The sequence below is a fragment of the Anabrus simplex genome, chromosome 4 (genome assembly GCF_040414725.1).
Source record: "Anabrus simplex isolate iqAnaSimp1 chromosome 4, ASM4041472v1, whole genome shotgun sequence".
Lineage (NCBI taxonomy): Eukaryota > Metazoa > Arthropoda > Insecta > Orthoptera > Tettigoniidae > Anabrus > Anabrus simplex.
In genome coordinates, this window is record NC_090268.1 from 285,077,841 (window position 1) to 285,101,608 (window position 23,768).

General features: G+C 37.8%; 1 protein-coding gene across 2 annotated transcripts in view; it reads right to left on the bottom strand.

Moving 5' to 3' along the window:
• Nucleotides 1-21,168, bottom strand: part of LOC136872657 (uncharacterized) — an 85,542-nt gene extending 64,374 nt beyond the window's left edge. For both annotated transcript variants that reach the window (XM_067146466.2, XM_067146467.2), the window contains exons 1-2: nucleotides 21,024-21,168; nucleotides 20,859-20,933 (exon numbers count right to left, since the gene is read on the bottom strand). In XM_067146466.2, coding sequence (XP_067002567.1) covers nucleotides 20,859-20,933; nucleotides 21,024-21,104 — 156 coding nt within the window. In that variant the 5' untranslated portion in view covers nucleotides 21,105-21,168. The remainder of the gene's footprint in view (nucleotides 1-20,858; nucleotides 20,934-21,023) is intronic.
• Nucleotides 21,169-23,768: the final 2,600 nt, after the last annotated feature.

The following is a 23,768-nucleotide window of genomic DNA, read 5'->3' on the forward strand; positions in this document are numbered from 1 at the left end:
GGTGAATCCCTAATATTTGACATGAATTTAGTCTTCTCAAAAGATATCTGAAGTCCAACTTTTCCTGCTATTTTTTCAAAAGGTTGATTTGCTCTAAGGCAGTCTCTATACTTCCAGAGAGGATTGCTATGTCATCAGCAAAGGCCTAACAATTTTCACCAACCCCTTTGTGCTTTGAACCTAATCTTATCTCATGATGGAGTCTCCTTTCTTTTGTCTTTCTTCCCATACTCTTATTACCTATTCCAGGACGATAATGAAAAGAATTGGAGAAAGCCCATCTCCCTGTTTGACACTGGTTTTAATTTCAAATTCATCTGAGATCTCTGTCACAAATTTCACTCTGGACTTTGTTTCAGTCAGAGTTTGCCTAATCATACTGATTGATTTTGTGTCAACTCCAAATTCCTCAAAAATTTCAGTAGCGAAATTCTGTCCACTGAATCGTACGCTTTTTTAAGTCCACAAAAACTATGACATAGTTTTTGTTCTTTGTAACCCTGTCTTGTATTATAGTTTTCAAGTTTAGAATCTATTCTGCACATGATCGGCTTTTCCTGAACCCACCTTGGTATTCTCCAATTTGACTATTATTGGTCCAATTCCATCATGAAGAACTTCTGACAGTATTTTATATGTAACTGCTACTACAGAAATTCCTCTGTAATTGTTCGCATCTGTTTTGTCACCATTCTTATATAATGAGTATCAGTGCATTCTTCCAATCATCAGGGATTTTCTCCATTCATCTATATTTCTTGTATTATGTTTGTCAGTTCCTGTCTTGCTGGACTTCCTGCTTCTTTCCACAGTTCTACAACTATCACTTTCCATTTTCATCTTTAAAACCAAGACTGGGTGGTTGATACTTTGTTACAGCTTATTAATCTCATATTTTGTCCTGTATTGGCTCAACACAACTAAGGTTATGTTACAAGGAGATTCCCACCTTCCAATACTTGTCGATTTCTTATAGCTAGTTTATTATTTGCATAACATAATCCAGCTTAACCTCTGAGTATAATACTAAACAGAACATGTTTTGTTCCAATTATGGAACGTCTTCAGCTAAAAGACTGAACAAAAATTGACAAGACATATAAAACACTTGTGATGATAATGATGATGAGATAAAATGTTAATTCATGTTGGGTTAAAATTTTCCAACAAGTCAATGTCCAGCCTAAAAAGAAGACCCCTTACGTCGATTTTATTCATTAACTTGGACACTGACTTGTTGGAAAGTGTTTTATTTGTCTTGTCAATTTTTGTTAAATCTTTTAGCTGAAGATGTTCCATAATTGGAACAAAACATGTTCTATTTAGTATTATACTCAGAGATTAAGCTGGATTATGTTATGTAAGTAATAAACTAGCTATAAGAAATTGACAAGTATAGGAAGGTGGGAATCTCCTTGGAATATAACCTTAGTTGATACTTTGTTGTTACCTCTTGGAATGTTTTGTAAAAATTTCTCGTATTATGTTTAGTGAAATCTTCTTCAATTTGCATCAGCCGACTTCTTTCAAATTTTCTCTTCACATTTCTTATAGTTTTATAAGTTTGTTTCCGCACTTTCTTGAAAGTCTGAAAATTCCCATCAGTTTTAGAGGAGTGCCACCTTCTCCAGGCTGTCAGTCTCTCATTTATGGCCTCTTCACATTCTTCATTCCACCATCTATCCTTCTTTTCCCTCTTCAGAGGGAATAGTTCCTGTGCAGCTTTAGTTATTTTTGTTCTCAGATCCTCCCAATTCTTCGCACTGTCCTTTTCTAACTTTTCTTTGAACTTTTGGTTTAGTTCCAAGTTGTTTTTGAACATTTCAACATCAAATTTAATTCTCCTGTTTGTTCTCTTGTTTTGTCTATTTTGAGGATGAATCTCATTTTTATGGTCGTGAGGTAATGATCACTCTCAATGTTGGCCTTTTTTTTTTTTTGCCTTGACATTTTGGATCTCCTTTTTTGCTCTTAGCAGAGATAGCTACATGGTCAGTTTGGAATTCCCCAACGTGTGATTTTGGAGACCACCAGGTTCTGTTTTCTACCTTTTTAAAAGTAGGTAGACATTAGTTTGACATTAAAAGCCTTGCGTAGCTCTACAAGCCTTATTCTTGTTCTTTGTTCTTTTGTGTGCCGGGAACTCTCCTACAATCTTCTTATAAATCCTTTCTTTCACAACTTGTGCACTGAAGTCCCCAAGTAACACTTTGACATGATCTGCAGGAATTATCTGGATTTCATTTTCCAAGAGTTCCCAGTACTCTTCCACTTTGTCAGGATTTCTCCTGTTATCATTATTTATTGGAGCATGAGCATTCATTAATGTATAACATTTATGTCCACATCTTATGGTCAAGAGAGACAGTCTTTCAGAGGGTGAATAGAAGTTTTGGACTGATTCTACTATGCTCTTGTGTACTATGAAAGCAGTTCCTAGGTGGGGGACGTTCTTCATTATTCTCTTCCCCGGTTTTCCTTTGTATATTCTGTAATTTTCTGAGTCTAACATATTATTGTCTGTATGTCTGGTTTCCTGAAGAGCAATTATTAATATTTTCTGGTCGTCTAAACTTTTGATTAGTTCTTTTAGTTTTCCAACTTCCAGAAGTGTATTAATATTTAGCGTACCAAAGAAGTATTTTTGTTGTGGTCTCAGTTTGCTGTTAGTTGATGGGTCACCAGTAGAAGACTCCAACTCCTTCTTGCGTGCTGTTCTGGGCTTTCCAGAATCCTACAGTGCAGTTGTACGGCATACTGCCATGGTGGATTGACATTTCCAATTTCCATCTGGAGTAGTTATTCCGTAAGTTTGCATCATGTATAGGTTACTTGACTTTCTTGGGGAACGGTTTGTTGACCGTTCCAAGATTAAAACTACGATTGTGAGCCGTTGAGTTTATTTCTCAGCCGCACCTCACATGGTGTACAGACGCTGACCACAACACAGCTCGTTGCGAGAACAGACATGTGTGGATTTAAGTTTTAAAGGCAGTTCTTCCACCTCCTTTGCCGTTTGAATTTGTTGTCCTCCTTCGCCATTGGAGCTGTTGACCCCTTCATTTGATGGATTTTAGTGACATTTAGGGCCATCACCCTCCTAAGGGAGCTCATCCGCATGAAGCCGCTGGCTCCCTTAGGGTGTCAGGTTATTTTCCGCTGCCCAACACTCGGCGTTGAGTTGCTGGCAGTATGGTCTACTTCATTACCGTAACAGGGTATCCTGGTCAAACTGAAGACATTTTTATTGATAAAAAATAATAACCTAGTAAAAAACGTATGGAATGGCCTAGACGCTGGATAAATTCAGAGAATTTATTACAGATAAGAATATCTTAACCCACATTCCAGACCATATCATGTATGTGTTTGTTAAATGCTAAGTGTCTGCTGTCCATACCGTACGCGCACCTTTTAGCGATACATGGACACCCTGGTGCTGAATAAGTCGACCTTGGGTATCTTCGAAATTCGTATTGGCAACCTTTGAAACACAAACTATGAATGGCTTATGCATCGCTGTGTGACATCTGACATACACTTTACATACTAGTACTGTTGTTGTTTACAGAGCAAAGCCAAACTACAGAATTCATGCTGGAAACAAGATTTGCATCGAGGAATGTTATATAATGTTATATAAAGTGGCTTAAGATAATAAAGGTTTAGAACATTCACATCGATCGATCATATTATCGATTCAATTCAGATCTTATTTTCATTCAGTTGGCAGTATTACCGGAACCGTGAGAGCTGCCTCCTTACTCCACCTCCCCGTACAAAGAAATATCGCTAAAAGGTGTGCGGACTATAACTGCATTTGTGTGTCCCTTGTACCTGGTGTGTAAATTATGTTTCATCTGACCGATGTTCCTAGCATTGCAATTTGGTTCTTGGCTTTTGAGTTCATAAATTCCTGATTCAGAAAAATGGTATTTTAAATTTAGATTACACTTACTAATTTGTTTATGTAATGCATTGTTTGTTCTGAAAGCTATTTTAAATCCTTCCATTTTAAACATGTTAGCTATTTTGTACATAGTTATTCACAAAATTAAGAACCACACATTTATCATTTTTGGGTAGGGGTTTGTCTGCTTGTTTGTCTGTTTGCTTGTTTTTTTAGTAGCCGGTCTGCTGTGTTGGGAAGATAGTTGTTTTCTACCATGGTCTGTTTTATTATTTGTATTCTGTTGTTAAAATTGGTTTGGCTCATTGCTATAGCTATATCTCTGGGTATCATCATGGTCAGTCCCGCTAATTTGTGTAGGCTGACTACTAGAAAAATAATGGAAAAATATAAAGGAACACCTACCTGAAAACAAAAAATTGTGGTTCTTAATTTCACTAATAAAACCACGTACCAAGTGGTAACATGTTCAAAAGGGAAAGATTTAAAATAGCTTTCAAAACAACCAACACATTACAAAAACAAACTGGTAAATGTAATCTAAATAAAAAAAGACCAATTTTCTAAATCAGGAATTTAAAAACTCGAATACCAAGAACCTGATTGTAACGACATGAACATCGGCCAGATGAAACAATTTCCACACTGGGTACAAACATAAAAACGCAATTAGGTACAATGGACACTCAACATTCAGCAAACATGTGAAAACTCGCACCACTTCACAAACAACAACACAGTTCTAAAAATTTTACACATCAAAAATAAAAGCAAATCATAGGATATTAAAACAGGTATCAAAATTAACTAATTGTGGTTCTTAATTTCATTAATAAAACCACGTACCAAGAGATAACATGTTCAAAAGGGAAGATTTAAAATAGCTTTCAAAACAACCTTTACGTCGCACCGACACAGATAGGTCTTATGGCGACAATGGGATAGGAAAGGGCTAGGAATGGGAAGGAAGCGGCCATGGCCTTAAGTATGGTACATCCCCGGCATTTGACTGATGTGAAAATGGGAAACCACGGAAAACCATCTTCAGGGCTGCTGACAGTGAGGTTCGAACCCATTATCTCCCGGATGCAAGCTCACAGCTGCGCGCCCCTAACCGCACCGCCAACTCGTCCGGTGGTATCAAAATTAACATCTCAAACAAGTTTAACCAAGCCAACCTCAATTGACCACACATTTAACCCTTAATCGGGCGCGTAGCGGTCTAAACAACGAACTCTAAAAGTTTTGGTCATGGAATCCGTCTGAAGGTCAGCTATGCCCCCCCCCCCCTCCTCCAAACTATCTCCCCCAAGGGATTATCTAGCCACCTGATAGGGTGGCCCCTCCTCAGACACCCTGTAGACAGGAAGGTAGATGTTCAAGTCAGTCTGCGGTCTTTTACACCGTTGCGCCCGTTAGTGTAACTTGTGTCTCGGTCATTGTGACCAGTACGCGCCCGGCTGTGTTTTACTAGATTCGTTTAGTTTCGTGTGCATATACATCTCAATATGGATCCTGCTGAAGAGGAAAGGATCGGATTATTGATAGAGTGTGTTGAAAAGGATGAAAGAATAACTGCATTTGTGAAAGACAGAGACAAAGCTGTAGGATGCCTATTGGAAAAAGTTGATGAGGCAGCAGAAGATACTTCCAGACAGCGGCCACAAAGTGATGATGAAGGTGAAACTGACAATGTTCAGGTTACTGACCATGATACAAATAGTGAGGTATCTGTTGATGACGGATGCGGTGCTGGTGTTTCTGAAGTGAATTTGACAGGCAAGGACGGTAAGACAGAATGGCGTGCGCACCCAACATTCGCAAGGACTGGTCGTGGACCAGGTCATAATATTATAACACGCCTTACAGGACCTAAAGGTTTAGCCAGGAATGTTAAAACTCCAATTGAAACCTGGGAGCTATTTTTTCCAGATGATTTTGTACAAAAGATTGTCGACTATACCAATATTTGGTTAAAACCATGACAATAATTTTTCAGTGTGTTCACATAAAGGAAAATAGTGCAAAATTGAACTTGAATATGAACTCAAATAAACGTAAAAATTGTATAATTCTCTCATATATATGTTTTTCACAAAGGTGGTTGTTATGCTGTAAAATTAGAAGTTTTTATCATTTGAAATACAAATATTTCTGAAAAAACGGCGTTTTAAATTAGGATTAGTTATGCCAGAAATATTACAGTGACAATGGATGAAGGGGAGGATAAATATATATCTAGTTCAAATAGCCTCCATTTTACAAACCAGAAAAAATAAATAGAACGGAAAGTTATTTTTCAAAGCTTTCAAAATTTATTTGTAAATTAACTCAATTTTCAACAAGTTTTTATTTTCCTAATGCGGTCATGGAGTACGTAAAAATGTTTTAAATATTATCTAAATAAAAGTAAACTTACTTGCAACAGTATTAAACTTCAACATTTTTATTAGATTCCAAGGTCATACAATAAATTATGAAAATAATTGCTGCAGTCTAAAAGATCGCGCGCACCCGAGAGTGTTCGTCGGAAGAGCGCACCCGATTGAGGGTTAAAAAATTCAACTCTATTTGTACCATTTAATTTCTAAACAACATCCCACACTTTTTGCATTAGCGCTTAATGAATCCCACAGGAGACTACTCTGACTTAAAGGTCTGGAATGTGGGTTTGGATATTCTTATCTGTAGCAAATTCTCTGAATTTATGCAGCGTCTTGGCCACTCCAGATTATTTTAGCACATTATCATTTATCAATAAAAATAATGTCTTACAAGATACACTTTAATTCAAGTCATACTTTGCTCAATAAAATCATTAACATAAATTTAAAACAAATAAATAAATAATAATAATAATAATAATAATAATAATAATAATAATAATAATAATAATAAAACTACTAATATAGTTACACAAAAGACGTTCATGTAAATGAAAATAACATATGGAAAATTAAAAGAAAACTAGCCAGCCTATTAAAAGCTCATTAGACAACCCCTAAATAGTTTTCAAAAACAATTTAAATCAAGTTGTTGTTAATAATAATAATAAATAATAATAATAATAATAATAATAATAATAATAATAATAATAATAATAATAGCATACATACATCATCATTATAGACCGTTATGCCTTTCAAGTGTTCAGTCTGCAAGCCTCTGTGAATTTATTAAATGTCGAAACAATCCTCTATTATAATACCAATATAATGGTATTATAAATTTACTCATTCGGGACAAATATTTTAAATTCCCTATGGGAATCAACATCTGTATTATACAATCCTCTATTTGCAACTAGTGCTGTGGCCTCGGTAGGTCAACAGACTGACTAGCCTGGACTCACGCCAATGATAGAGTACCAGTTTTGCAATAACTTGCATTTTATGCTAGAATGGAGGTAAGTTCCAAATTTCAAGTTTTTAAGGATTTAAACAGAAATAAGCATAAATGTTTATACAGTTCTAAAATATTTTTGAGTGTGATTTGATAGAATCTGATTATGTTTTTTCAAGAACGAAAAATGTCATTCTATTTTAATTAAGTTGTTTCTTTTTCAGGCAAAATTATGTTACCATAATTATTAAGTTTTCTTTTTTCAGGTAGTTTATAAATGTATTTATTCAAAATTACTTTTTACAGACTGAAGAACCTAACAATTGTAAATTAACCGAGTCGAAACTGAAAAAAAATATTTGGGTAGACTGAATGGATGAATAAAAAAGAATGGTAAGAAAAAAACTAAAATGAAGTGAATGACAGGCTGAGGAAGATCTAAATGAGTACATGACAAATGAAACTGCTTAAGAATAGTACAAAGCAATAGCATCCAAATAGGAAAACTGAGCAAGGGGTTGGGGATAAATAGAGCGAAACAATATTTGTCTCGACCAACATGGATCAAAATAATAGGAAATGATAGTGATTCCTCCTTCTTCCCCTTGTCAGATTACCTGGATAGTAAAGTATACAGCGAACAGAACAGAAAGTGCAAATGGATTTTAAACCTGATATTAATAGTGGATACTTGTCAGTTTCTAGTTAACAACCAAATATACATAGGGAAAAAGGAAGTAACAAGGAATAATTCTGATCGTGAACAAGTTATCTCATTGGAACATTTTTTATCAATATTTTCAGATGTCTTCAGCAAGTAACTCTCAGGACAGGTACACTTAATGGCTTGTAAAATTTCTGAGAAACATGCAGAGATATACGAAGAGAAATATTTGGAAATAAAAGATGGAAAAGTTGAGTGATAAAGTGGAGAAAAATACACTGAGATCAACATATTAAATAGGTGAATGAAGAAAGGATGCTAAAATAAAAAGACAATGGAATTAACAAATGAAAGGAAAGGGAGGGAGAGGAAAACCCAAATTACAATGAAGGACCTGGGTAATAACCAAATAAGGCAACAGGACCAGGAAAAGAACACATCGATGGATTAAGAATGGTGGAGAAGTAAAGTAAAATGTAGAAGATTTGCTGTATCAGTATACTGTAATGGGAATGGGAATGGGAAAAGAAGATAAAAATTATGAAAGGCCAAATTTGTTAAACATCTAAAATCTTCTATGCTAATAAGAACAATTCTGAGTGAGAAGTGAGACCTTAAAACTTCTTCCTTATTTACAAAAGTTGAAGTCTAATCAGTCAGTGCTCTGATATGCACTATCTACTAGACAGTAATTGGACACTCACAATAGCAATTTTGTATGTCATTTGACTTGTGTGGTTGACAAATGCTTCAGGAAACATGAGAACCAGTTGACGAAGAGATGGCATGAAGTACAGAGCTATCAGCCTTCGATAAATGCATGATTGTGGGCTGCCACCTCAGTAGGCAGTCAAGCAGGGCAACTGCAGTGAACTTAAATGTGTCCAAATCAACAGTAGCATTCATTCTGCATAAGAGGAAGAAGGATGGCCATTGTGTCAGTGGTGAATGTTCTGGGTGACCTAAAATTTTGACCGACAAAAATCGCAGAACCCTGAAACGTGACATTGTGAAAAATAGGGCACAACCGATTGTTACTATCTGACAGGAGATTCATGCATTAACAGGAGTATCTGTTTCACTGGAACACTGTGTACAGAGGCCCACCAACTCACATATTCCAGAAGAACAGCAGCTTATTTGATCCGATGGATGTGTAAGGGTGTGGTGGTGGTGGTGGTGGTGGTGGTGGTGGAGCGATGCTGTGGGGCTGTTTCTCTAACTTCAGCATGGGGCTGCTGGCGTTTGTGGCAGCATGAACACAAAGGCATATTGTAACATTCTGGATAATAAAACGTTCCCAACAATGTGGCATTTTTACAGAATGGACCCTCGTTACATCCAGGATGCCTATGGCAGATGCCATGTTTCGGGGGTTACTAAGCAGTGGCACACCAACAACGTCTGCCAATTGAAATGGACCACCCAGAGTCCTGATATCAATCCAACAGAACATCTTTGGGATGAATTGGACCATCAGGTGAAGTCTTGGGAGGAGTGGCCAAAGTTCACTGGTCAACTCTCAAAATGGTTGTAAGAAGAATAGCGACCCAGTGGATGTCCTACAGACACATGTCAAAAGCATGCTGGACAGGGTGGCTGCTGTTATAGCCAAAAGAGGTGTCACTACGAGCTTCTAATGGAGTAACAACCACCGAACAAACCTTGTGGAGAGGTCCAAATTACTTTTTGGTATCATAGTTAATAAATTTCATATTACCATATTGAATAATATAATGTAAAACAAAAGCCTTAACTTGATTTTGACTGAGGATGGTCTGTAGCAAGACCGAAACTAGTTTAATATAAGTAACTTTTATTAGGTTACAATAAATAGTATTGAATAGGTGGAAACCTTTAGCTTTTGTTTTACATTATACTTTTTTGTAGGTAGTGTATAATAAGCATGATCACTGGTAATCTACTGTAAAACATTATGACTGGGATGCACAAATTCTGAAATATTTAAGGATTCTAAAATATTTAATGATGTTCTTTTTTCAAATGCATAAATCTCTACACATTTTGTAGGGATCAATAGCCTCATGACTTTGATACTGCAATGCTCAATCTGTAACACCAAGCTATTCAGTCATTTCTGATCCACTGCAGACTTTATATAAGTTTTCACACAATTCAAAGTCAAAAATGATCATTCAGCAGTGTATAGTGCTGCCAATACAAATACACATTAATGTGACTATTCCTTTATGTTGGGATGATATGGCTAATCTTTAGTGTGGAGAAGGACTTCGGTGGCAAGGATTAGTTTATTATGCTTAGTTTACAGAGAGGAAACCACAAATTCAACTCCCTGAAAGATCTGCAATGTGCCCAGTGGACCATCATCATGTAGATACTGCATTTACAATGTTATCAAGGTTACAAATACAAACACATAAAATGCACTAGTGTACACATTAAAATTCATTTGATAAAGGATCAAGTGGATTTGAATAAAAACAGTAGGTCAGAAGATTAATGACACTTAAAATGATTTCAAAAATGCACTTGTGTTGATGAAAAGATGACTTAAAAAGTCATTGTCTATTAATAGTCCCATCATGGATCATAGTAAAATATGCACTACAAGAAATACCACAGTATTAAAGAAAATAAAATTGATTAATTGTTGTGATGATGATGCTTGTTGTTTAAAGGGGCCTGACATCTAAGATCATCGGCTCCAATGGTATAAGATGGACAACATGATATGATAATTAAAATCATAAAATGTATCCAGTGACTAGACCAAATGTCAGTTAACTCGTTTCTCTCTACACCCATGTGGCTTGGGAGCCACATAAACGTGATTCTGGTGCCAGCATTCGAACACCCGGCCAGTAGATCCTGGATCCGCTGCACCAGAGGGTGCCGAGGAAAACCGGTATAAATAGACTGTAGCGAGTTCAAGGAGTCGGTACACACCAGAAAGTGTCGGCACTCACCGGACAGTGTGTACCGCAGAGCTTCACAGGTAGCATAGAGCTCCGCTGTGTACACACTACAGGTTTCCGGGAGAGCAAAAAGAAACCTTTGCAAGTTATGAATATATAGATATCGACCAATATAACAATCCCGTCTATAACTTAAATGAAATCAACAAAAAGAAAAATATTTTATTGGAAACCTTTGTCCCGCTCATCTGCGAACAGTTCATTAATAAAAAAGAGTTTCACTACCGACATTCTAGAACAAGACCCGCCCTTCCATCAACACCCTCCTTCCGCGAATCACAACGTCCCTCCCTCCCTCCCTGCCCCTCCCCCTCCATTACCCCTCCCAACCACATCGACACAGATACACAGTAAGCCACACACAGGCTTAGTTGTCAATGTGACTTGAGACCGACAAGGTCATCTCCATTCGAGACGACAACTTTTAGTTACAAGTAAGTCATATGAGTTTTCTTTTCGTACATCATTTTTAACTTGTTCTTCATCCACTCATATATTCCTTTTTTCTCATTACAGATGTTACACGTTTTATTCGTAGTATTGATGGTCTCACTACACTCCTCAGCATAATGTTTTATTTAACAGCCAGCAAGATCTATTAGACGAGAGGACTTTGCACCTCAATGTGTTTTTTTAACTCACTTATCATGATCACTGTCACTTCACATCATTACGTTTTTTAATTTGTTTGTATATTATGTAATAATTGTTTTACTACTGAAGATGGCCTTGAGATTAGGCTGAAACATGTATAGACTTTGCTTCATCTAACAGATGACTTGAATTGTATTGATAGGAGGATTTTATAAATATTTTCTTTTCAAAAAGAAACCTATCGTTATCGACAACAAACACACAGCCCACTTTCGTTTCTCTCCCTGAACCATCCATGTAAACGACGACTGAACATGGATACCGGCCAACAACGTACAAGAAGAGCCTCCAATAAATCAAAGGGTCCGTGTTTTCCTTCGGGCCAGTGCGCAGATCCAGGATTATTTCAGGGTGTCGTATTATCCACAGAGGTAACCTACTTGGTTGTCTGACAACGCAGGGAACAGAAGGTACGTCAAACAATCTGTGACTGCTATCCAAGCGTATTCCAACCGGCTGCATTGCTCGAGCATAAGCAGCATACAGCTGACAGTTTCCATTGTGGAATACGCAAGGATAGCTTGGGTGAAGTGGCATCTGTCGTAAATTTGCAGCATAGGACAGAAGGATTTGCTGGCACCACACGTGTAGAGGCAGCACAGCAGATTCAGCGAGCAGGCTAGCAATGGGGCTTGTACGAAGAGCTCCCGTTACCAACCTAACCCTGCTGTGGTGGATGCTATTCAGTTTCACAAGGATGCTTTACCTTACTGATCCATATGCTGCACTGCCGTAGACTAACACAGATATATGTGCCCTATAAAATCGTAGGAGCACCGTGCGGCAGCCCCCCAATTAGTACTGCTAAGGAACTTCAAAATATTCAACTTAATAGTGCATTCCACTATTAACTGCCGCACATGTGGTTCCCATGATAATTTGCTATCGAAAAGGAGCCCAAGGAATCGGTAAGTGTCAACTACAGGAAGAGCGACATTTCCGAAATAAAGCTCAGGATGCGAGTAAAGAGTGCGCTTTCGGCAAAAGTGCATAACAGAGTCTTGGAGAGGAATATCAGTTATTCATGCTGAAGCCTGCGTTTTGGCATATTATATACCCCTTCACTGTCTGGTCCCGATGTCCTGCCTCTCCACAGTAGCTGCAGGTGGGTTGAGACCTCTTCTGTGGGGAGAATTTTCTCGGAGTTAGTGGTATTCTCTTCCGAGCCTTACTTGTATTTTTAGGCATTACACTTTTCGAAGAAATTGATGATGGTGTAATTATTGACAGAGGAGGAGAAACAGAAGCCGGTTCAGTAAGATTTTCACTTGAGGTGGTTGGTGGCAGTGTCATTGGAGCAGGGTAAGATGTTACAGCAGGATATAGTATATCTTTCTTAACTTCTGATACAAAGGGACTATTTTTAATCATGGAGATACATCTGTCTACCGAAGGTAATTCCTTGAGGTTTAATGACTTGTAGAAGGTCACTGAAGCCAGGCGGTGGATCTTCTGGAAGGATGGTGTAGGGTACTTCGTCAGAAACTATGTGGATTTCTTTGTCAACACTACACCAAGGTGCTTTTTCATATACACAAAGTGATGTATCTGAGTTATTTATGGAATGTTTTTCATTCCAGCACGGAACTTGTTTTGCCAGTCATAAGTATGAATTGTTACATTTCTGGATTCTGTGCCAACAACGACAGGAATAATAGAGCTACAAACCTGACAACTTTTACGGGCGACATTAATTACATCTTTAATGACTTCACTTTCATTTTTCCAGAATGCTCTCTTGAAACAACCAAAATACAAATCAGGTTGAAATTTCGTGTGTCCCACTGGCAAAAATGAAATTTTTCAACTGCAAACGAACTGTTCTTGTCAAGGACAATCCAACGGCATGCATATTGCACCAAGTGCTGTTAATATCAACGTAGCAGCAAACAACTATAATAATAAATAACTAACAGTCATAGGTATTCTGGAGTTAATGTTTAAATTTAACTGTTTTCATTTGTTTTTAAATAATTTGAATAACAAACACTTTGTTTTTTGCTGCCACGTCAAGCAAGTTCATAGTTATTTAGCAGGAACAAGGGGTGCACGTGGTTCACAAGTTAGAGAAGTGAAATGAATAAAATAACTAATTATTTTGTACCTGTGTTCAATAAAAGAAAGCATGACAATTCTCCTTAAGCATCTCCTGAACCCATGAACAGTGAATTAAGTGAATGTGAAGAAAACATCACAAATACCGATAGATTTACTGCAGTTCCTGACGTGAATAATTCTGACCATGATGGGCCCAATTGTTGGATATTAACTTGGGAAAATAACTTCTGAGATTCAGTTTATGAAGAAGGTTGGGTGAGTACTGCCACCTTTTCTCATAAAACAAGCACTGGTAATATATATACAAGGCATGCTTTTTAAGTATCGTTTTGATATAGAAAAACAGAAATACAATTTTTTAAACATGTAAGCCTGTACTTTAAACTACTTCTCGACATAAGTTCCAAGCATATTAAGGCACTTGTCATATCATGAAACCAGCCTCTAAATTTCATCCTCACAGAAATCTGCCGCTTGATGTATCAGCCACTGCAGCACGGTTGCTTTTAGTTCATCATCACTGTCGAGGCACTGATCTTCTAAATTATTTTTCAAGTGCAGGAAAAAGTGGTAGTCACTAGGCGCTAGGTCAGGACTATACAGAGAATGATGAAATTGTTCCCAACCAGTTGAAGCAAATGAGGTCTTGGGTTTGTTTAGCCAAGTGAGATCGCGTACTGTCATGAAGCAAAAGAATCCCCCTTCTGAGCATGCCACGCCGTTTATTTTGGATTGCACGATGGAGTTTATGCAACATCTCACAATAAGTCTTGCCATTTATTGTGTCAGCCCAGCAAAAAATCCACAAGCAATATACCCCTGCCTATCCCATAACAAAGCACACATGAATTTGCAAGATGAAATTGTTTGCTTGCACTTCACTTTCTTCGGGGATGTTGAGTGTCTCCATTCCATGGACTGCTGTTTTGATTCCGGCATAACAAAAGCCACCCATGTTCCATTGCCAGTGACAATTTGGCTTAGGAAAACATCATCTTTCGTCACTGTACTGCTCAAGGAAAGTCAAACGCACTGCCTACACACTTGGTTTTATGCACCTCTGTCAGCAACCTCGATACCAAGCGTGAGCACAACTTCCAATAATCTAAGCGTCCTGATATAATTTCATAAAGAACACTCCATGATATTTCAGGCAACTCATAACTCAATGACAAAATCGTAAAGAATCTGATTTCTCGAACCTTTGCATCAACCGTTTGCACCAAGTCTTCAGTTAATGACAGACGGTCACCCACTATGCTTCTCGTCGTGGACATTAGTACGGCCTCCTTCAAATGCTCTAACCCATTTTCTTACCATTACTTCGCTCATAGTGTGTTCTCCATACAGTTAACTAATCTGTCAAAAAATTTCAAAAGCTTTCACGTACTTTGCATTTAGAAAACACATCACAGCACGTACTTCACACTACGCAGGACCGTTTAATGTCAGAGGCATTTTCCATACACACAAACATAAGTAAATATGGGCAAATGCTTCCCTAATGGCATTTGTGGGTTGCCTACAGATGTACGTACTGAGCGCACATATTCTGAACAACCAAAGCTCTGCAGCAGCCATATTTCAAAAACTGTACTTGCTTAAAAATCATGCTTCATAAACAACCAGAAAATGCTTTTCATAGTGACAGAGATAGCGAAGGTGATAAATCGTGTAGGGATATAAACAGTCTCCTTGATAACCAACTTTGGACTAATGCTGAATTCTCTCTCTCAAGACGTTACACTCACGACTGAGTATCGTGACCCAAGGATGTTGTTGCTTCTTTCATAAATTGATGACATTCTGTGTAATCCTGCACCTTCCGAGCAGTAGTTCTCCATGGTGAGTTTGTGATGTCTCTTATTTGATCAACCCATCTTTTTTGTAACTTGTCCTAGTGACCTTTTGCCATGAACTTTTCCTCTGGGCAATTGATTTTTCCAGGTTGTCATCCTTTCTCCTCATAATGTGACCAAGAATTGCAGGATTTTCTGGTAACAACTTGTCCTTTATTCCAACTATCCTGAATGACAGAATCATATATTCACCTGGCTGTCCATGGCATTCACAACATCCTTCTCCAGTACCACATTTCAAATGTGTTACCGGTAATTCAATTTCTATCTTTAGCTTTTACAGTCCAAGTTTTGCTATATATGAAGATCGAGAAGACATATTCAATGTAATTGCTCTATTTTGTTAGATAATCTAATTTTTTCCTAGATATCATTAGTTTTGTCTCATTCTGATTAATCTCTATACCAAGATTGTGACTTCCGTGTTGTACACAATTCATTATCTCAGCAAGCTGATGTGGTGTTGTCCGCAAAACGTAGGTTATTGATACTCCTCCCACCAATTGAGAATAATCCTTCCCAGTTGTCTAGGGGATGCCTTATTATATATTCATCATAGACAAACAACTGAGGTGATAAGATGCATCCTTGTCGTACATCTTTAGAAACTTTGAAAGTTAATGATAATTCACCACCCACTGTTACTTAAGCCAAGTTGTTACTGTACAAGTCTTTTATAAGTGAAATGAGATGAGACGGAATTCCCATTTCCTCTAGAACAGCTTCCACAAAATAAAATCAAAGACCTTTTGATAGTCAACAAAACAGAAAAAAGGGAATGTTTAATTCTTGTGCCTTCTCAACCAACTGATGAATATTCAGAATCCGTTCCCTAGTTCCTCTTCCCTTGACAAAGCCAGCATGTTCTGACAGGAGCTGATATCTAATGAAAGGCTGCATGTGGTATTAGTGAGATGGTTCAGTAACTCCCACAATTCATTGTTGACCCTTTTTTGTGAAGTGGTATGAAGATCACAGCGAGCCAGTCTTATGGCCATACACAACTGTCCCTACCATGCTGCAGATGAAGTGCATTAAACATATTCCTCCTCCTCCTCCTATTTCACCAGTGATGTGATCACTTCCTGGTGCTTTATGGTTTTTCAGGTGTTTAATTGCTTCATCTGCTTCTCTCCTTAGTACTGGAAGGCTCAGGTTCTAAGTCACACTGATCAGAGATGTAGTTATTGCTGATAGTCGCATCTGCATAATGATTTTCACAGTACCTTTTCCATCTTCCGATGGTCAGTTGTTTCTCTCTAATGAAGGTACTATCTTCATCCTCCACAATCCATGAATAAGGTTTGAAGTCATGGGTAATTTTCTTGACCTTAATGAATCAGATGGTAGGGGAGATGGGAAATCCATCTCATCTCATGAATATGATGAGAGTAATATGTGTATTTGTAAATATTCATTAGTCCTATCATTGTTTCTTTTTCACTGTTTCCTCTATTAGCCTTGAAGTTTTGGCACTTAACCAGGGCTTCCAAGGTAATGAGATCTTTCTATGTATTTCCTTAGTTGCAATGATCATAGCAGTATTCAGGCTGTTTCATACTAAACATACAGCATCAGTGGAATTTACTCTTAATGTCTGCAGTTTGGGAAAATAGCCACACCAAAATTACAAGAGCAATATCATCACTTTTCATTTCCCTTACCTTTGCTGTGACCGAGTTTCAGCTGCATTCATGATGACAAGAACATGGGCCTAGTCTGAACCACATTCAGCACCTGGGTAACTTCTGCTGATTAGAATGTAGGACTTCCAGTGACCTCTGATTAGGATAAAATTAATTTGGTTTCATACCGTCTCCAGGGAATATTAACGTATATCAATGACGCAGGTGATATTGAAAGAGCGTGTCGGTAACAACCATGTTCTTATCTACACAGAAGTGCAGAAGATGCTCTCTATGATTTCTAGTCCCAAGACCATAGTGACCAACATGTGCACTAAGGTGGTTATCACATGGTGTCACCTATCTTGGCATTAAAGTCACCTTGAATGATGAGAATTTCTCTTTGATGAATGCCATCAATAGAGCATTCTAACTGGCTGTAGAACTCACCTATATATTATCTTCAGAAGAGTGAGATGTTGGTGTATACACCTGTACTACATTTAATTTACGTGTTGAATTTAACTCTATGGAAATAACTCTATCATTCACTGGATAGTGTCTGATGACTACAATACATAGCATCCATGGAATATTGATTGCTACACCATTTCAGCTTTGGCGATTAGGTCTGAAAAAATATACTGTTTCCATTGGCTGTGGTGAAATGGCAGCAAGACACAGTCCCAAAATTCTTACACCAAGCAGTGTCATTTCTTTCTCAACAACTGACAGTTTGCCAGTCTATAGGAGATGTCTCACATTCCAGGTTTCACATAATATCTCTCTGTGAAGTGAATATGATTCGAGGCTTCTTCCAATCCTACCCCCACCCTCACCCCGAGATCTGACGGGGGGGGGATTTGAAACTCTGGAATTTATTTAATATTAGATCTGAACACTTAGAATTCAGTATCATTGAGTTATCTTGGGAATAATCATGCATGCTTCCTCACATCTACTAGGCTGCTCCTAACATGAAACTAGTGTACGAAAGTAATTGGAAAGGGTAAAATTTGTATGCAATGTGGTGTACTGAATGGAAATGAGGTGAATCATATTAATGAAGAAGCAACAGCTAGTCCAGTACCATGTATAACTTCCAAGTTATTCAGATGACAGGCAACCCAACCAATTGCATCAACATGTATGTTACCGCATCAGCATCAAAAATACGAAATGGTAATGGTCTCTTAGTTGCGTTCCTTTTGAGTCTTCATAAACAATGTATGACAACTTTACCGTTTGAACCCAAACAGCACACCTGCTCAGTTTCACTTGGTTCATGGTTAGGGCATATATTCAATCTTGTGCCGCTTCGCAACATAACACAAGAAGACCGACTGTGAAAGTATCCTCACATGTGTTGCCAGAAGTGCATTTCAATCAGGTATCCCTTTATCTTAAAACAAGGGAAAAGCAAGTGCAATATGCATGCACACTGTGCCAAAGTGGCCAGGAGACAGTGCAAAAAAATGTAATGTTGGTTGCCACGTTCTTTACTTCCTGGCATTTCACTGACATTAAAACAGACTGGACTATGAAAAACAGAGTGTAGTTTTGAAACACAGACTAAACAGTTCTGAAGTTCTGTTTGTAGTTGGGAGTTTCTGCTATTTGCAGTGACCGTACTTGCTGAAAATTTGGTACTTTGTTTATAACAAGTGATACAAATGTCCTATTGTGTTGCAACAATGTGCATTCTAAATTGTTCCTCAATTATGTTTTAAATAATGTACTTTATAATTTTTATTGTGCTAATTCAACACTTATGTAACTAATACTAAATTCATAATGATCTTAATGTGCGAGGAAATGTACCTTCACTGAATATATCTTTTACCCTATACAACCATGCTCATTGTAGACAGAAAACTCTCCAGAAAAATATGTTAATGAAAACTAAAATCATTCCATCTTGTTTGTTTAGATTACAAAAAACTGACTTAATATACTGAATTATTCCACAGAAAAATCATTTGGGTAGATATGGGTTAAGAGGTTGCATTTTATTCACACGAGCAATCTAGAAATAAATAAATCATCAATGATCTGCATTAAAGGCTGTCACCCGTGTAACAGATTCCCTATCAATTGTTTACCTAGCTTTTCCTTAAATATTTTCAACATTTCCCTTGATAAAGTTGCAAGTTCCAGAGAAAAGTGTCATAAATCAATAATTCAAAAAATTCAGATTATTTTCTGTTAGTTTCACTATGAGAATAAGTGATATAAGTCAAGAATAATATAGTTAAATATTTATGGATAATTATAAGTAATTTTGTTGTGGTTTCGAATGGAGAAGTTCGGCAATGTCAGCAATCATCAGTACTGATTTCTGCCACATTTTCCTGCAGCTGACGAATTCCAATCCCATGCTCCTCATCCTATAAATTAATATTTGTCTTCTTATTATGATCTTTACTACTTTTAAAAGCTCCACTCAAGCATATTCATAAACTAATGTCCTTCCACATCATCTTTCCAGTGACAGCTTAGAACATACCACTTAAGAAACTGTATCAATACGGATCTACATAATTAAGTTTTTAAAATGTACATCCCACATAGTTTTGCATGTCGTCTCCTTACTCCCACGTCTTATCAGCCCAAATGTTTGGCACATTTTTTTAACACTACTCCTTTGTCAGAAATCACCCAAAACAAATCGCGCTGATTTCCTTTGGATCATTTCCATTTCTTGTATGAAGAAGTCGTGATGAGGGTCTGTAAGGTCCCAAATACTCGAACTTTCTCTAACTGGGGTCCTACCAGAGACTTATGTTTGTCCAACCCTTGTCCCATTTCTCTAAGGGGTCAGGTATGAGGTGAGATGAATCTGTCATGCAGCCTTTTATGACCGGATACCCTTCCTGACGTCAACCTCATCAGAGGAGTTAATGAGATGAAATGAATGGCGTGATATTTGATAGTAGGAAGAGGGCAAAACCCGGTGCCGGCACATAGCCTACTCCTGTAGAATAGCACCAAAGGGTCTGCTCAAGGGTTAACGTCTCCATCCGATGGACGAATCACCATCGACAGTGTCATATGCCCTCACTCCACATGAACACTGCGGAGAGATTTGGAATTTAATCGAGGTTTTTGGCATGCAATCTAGTGATTAGAAATTGTACACCACCACCTCCTCTACCCTGCCGGCCAACATTCTGATGGTGAAAATTATTTTGATGACCAATGGGACTCAAACTGGCTAACCACGGTGTCAGAGCGCTTAGACTTCAGCACCTTAACGAACACGGCCACCAGGCGGGCTTATCAGAGACTTATATGCCCTATTTATTACATCCTTACTACAACCCCTAAATACCAAACTAAGCTGTGTGGACTAAAGGTGGAATGAGAAATCAACTTATTTTCAAGGGCAGCAACTTCCCAACATTTTTACATTGCTAAAATTTTACCCATCTAACCTGTCATGAGATGGTCTGTGAGAGGTTATGTGAATTACCTCTTTCTCATTCTGCACCACTATCATGAAGGAGTCAACCTAACCACCGAATACCTAATAACTTGAAAACTGAAACAATATTAGATTTTGAAAACATACTATGACAAACAAAGAAATCTGGTGCAAATACATTGTAGTGGAAGTGAAGCTTTACACAAGTTGTGATGATTAATCTAAATTCCTGGCTTAGAACCAGTATCGTCTCATTCTGAGGGTATGTAAGTTCACCTACATTTTTCAACTTTGAAGGTAAGGATATGATCAATGTTACAGCATCACAAAATGTTAGTAATAAAACACCTTAATAATTGGCATACCTTTTTATTACATTTCCTCTCCAAAGGTTTTGCACTTTTACTGGCGGTTGCATTTAAACTATTACATTGTTCTACCTGTAAGTTAAAATAAATTAATTATTACTAGTTTTAAAAAATGGTCAAGATGTTTACAATGCATAAGCGTTTATCACAAAAACCTAGTACCTGATTACCGGTACCCTTTGCCAGTTTAGCTGTATTGAGCGGTACCGGTACCTGAAATCCCTTTTTTGCTTTACCCATCATACTTCAAAATGTAACACGAAACTAAATTCGTACTTCTTCAACTTAAATATATACTGCAGGTATTTTCCCAGGGACAAAGTATTCCGCAGTGGGCGAACGAGGAACGACACTGAATTCTTCTGAATTAACCGTTACGGCAGCATGCACCAAAGAACAAATACAATAACAGAACGATCAACGAGATAGAATAACATAGAGGGGTTGGAAGACTGACATCAGCGCTCCCTGCGGAAGCAAGTTGATAAGGGGCAGCCATGTTAACGGTTGTCAAAACAAAGCGAATTGGCGCGAGAGCACATGTTGAGGTGTTCTGTGGGTGACAGAGAGATCGTGCATGCCAATTTAATTTCCTAAGTTTTAAGAAGTGAAAAGATAGATTCTTGCTTTCAATAATGCCAACCGTAAGCTCAGCGTATGGTTGTATTAATCGGAGTAATTAAACAAAGGATATATTGTATTTTAAGTACTGCTGAATTACAGCAAATGCAGTAGAGACAATAAGCGACACTGAGCGAGATATCGAGGGACAGCTAATGCAGCTCTCTCTAGCGAGTAGACCTGAAAACTACTGACTCTGTCATAAGAGCACGTGCATTTTTGTGTCAAGTTTTTAGTGTTATTTATGCGTTTTCAGTGAGTTGACATAATTAAATAGTAGCGTGTATCATTCCTTGATATCTCCTCTCAACATAAGGGGAAAGGTATGTGCTGTGTTTGGCTGCAGTAACTATGAACTAGAGAAGAATGCGCGGTCGTTCTTCATGTTCCCTGGTGACAAGAAAATATAATTAATATTTTTATAGATTTTTATAGTATATAATCTTCTGACCTGCTCAACCCTGCTTAAAATGGAATACGCATATATTATTGTATAGTGCAGCAGTTAATCTGCAATACCGAAGTGTTGTTGTAGGAGTGATCTGTGGGTTTTGAAATGTCACAGAAGTGATTTGGATAAGGTGTACAAGAAAGAAGGGACTTTACGCTTATATAAGAATTATAAGATCTGTTCAGATCATTTCCAGGCCAGCGACTTTAAAAATTCTCAACTATACAGCCAAGGGTACGTTACATTTTTACTCTAACTGTACGTAAATATTCCTCAAAGCATCACTATCGACAACATTTTCATACTTTTCTTCCTTTTATCCCTCTTCTCAGATTAAAGCCGGGATTTTATAGATTATCTTTCTGTTAGTAGGCTTCATGTTAAGAGGAAAATTGTCCAGCTATTAAATGATAATTCATTGCATCATATGTGTAAGGAATGTGCCGCTATTTTTATTTATAAGTGTCTTAATGTGATGATACAATGTTTTTAAATGAGAAAAAAGACAAATCCAACCGTAAGAATTCAGGCAGGAATGCTAAAGCTAAAAAAAGTAATGCATAAATGAAAGATCAAGTCATTTCACAGCAGTCCATTTCACATCTTGTTTAAATGTCAAATTACAGTCTTTGAATAATACCCTTTTACATAATTCTTCATTCATTTATCCAGGATTGCTTTAGGAACTTCGAAGTTAATATCTCAATAACACTTTGATTCTAGACGTAATTTATTTATCCATTTCCGTATATACATTTCCATTGATAAGTTATTGAATTAAGCGCGATTTTTCAGGTCAAGTCACTAGGAGCGCCACCATCGAATTGTCTCCCATTTTAGCAAGGCTAAATCCGTAAGTGTCGCGTATTAGCCCTACTGTATCTCATTATAGCCGAGATTCCTTTTTGTAATTTCTGTTTGTAATTAAATCCATTTTATTGTTTATACAGCGAAAGTACGGATAGCCATAGTAATTATTTGTCGGATTATGTTTCAGGTTTCCTTTAAAGAACAAGGAATTAACGGAACAATGCGATGTGAGGACGAAAAGAGATAAATGGTACCGTATCCCACTCAATTCAGTCGCTTATGCTCTTTACATTTCGAAAAAATTACCAACGGCGATTACTGGCAAATGCCGTTCCAAACTTATTTTCATTCACATTTACAAACAAAGAAAATAGAGTGCCCACCACCAAGGAAACGTAACCACGAAAAGTCACCTATTTCGGTCAAACGTACACCAAGCATGGTCAATACAATATTTTACTGCTATTTGTGAAATTTATGCAGCCCTTTGTAGATGGCCGGCCCTGTGGTGTAGGGGTAGCGTCCTGCCTCTTACCCATAGGCCCCGGGATCGATTCCCGACCAGGTCAGGGATTTTTACCTGGACCTGAGGGCTGGTTTCGAGGTCCACTCGGCCTACGTGATTAGAATTGAGGAGCTATCTGACGGTGAGATAGCGGTCTCGAAAGCCAAGAATAACGGCCGAGAGGATTCGTCGTGTTGACCACGCGACAACTCGTAATCTGCAGGCCTTCGGGCCGAGCAGCGGTCGTTGGGTAGGGCTGTAGTGCCATAGGGTTTTGGTTTATTGTAGATGCCAGTTGCTTTGGTATTTAAAACTAGGCTACACTTCATATCGGAAAACTTTCTAGGTTACCTTTCTGCTAGTTATCCCAGTATGATATGGTAGTGAGAAAAACACGATATGCCCCCTATATTATAACAAATAATTACATTAAACAATTATAGTGGTACAGTCTCATAGGCCCCTTCTGTGTTGTAGTGGTTAGCGTCAGTAGCTGCCACCCAGGGAAGCCCGGGTTCGA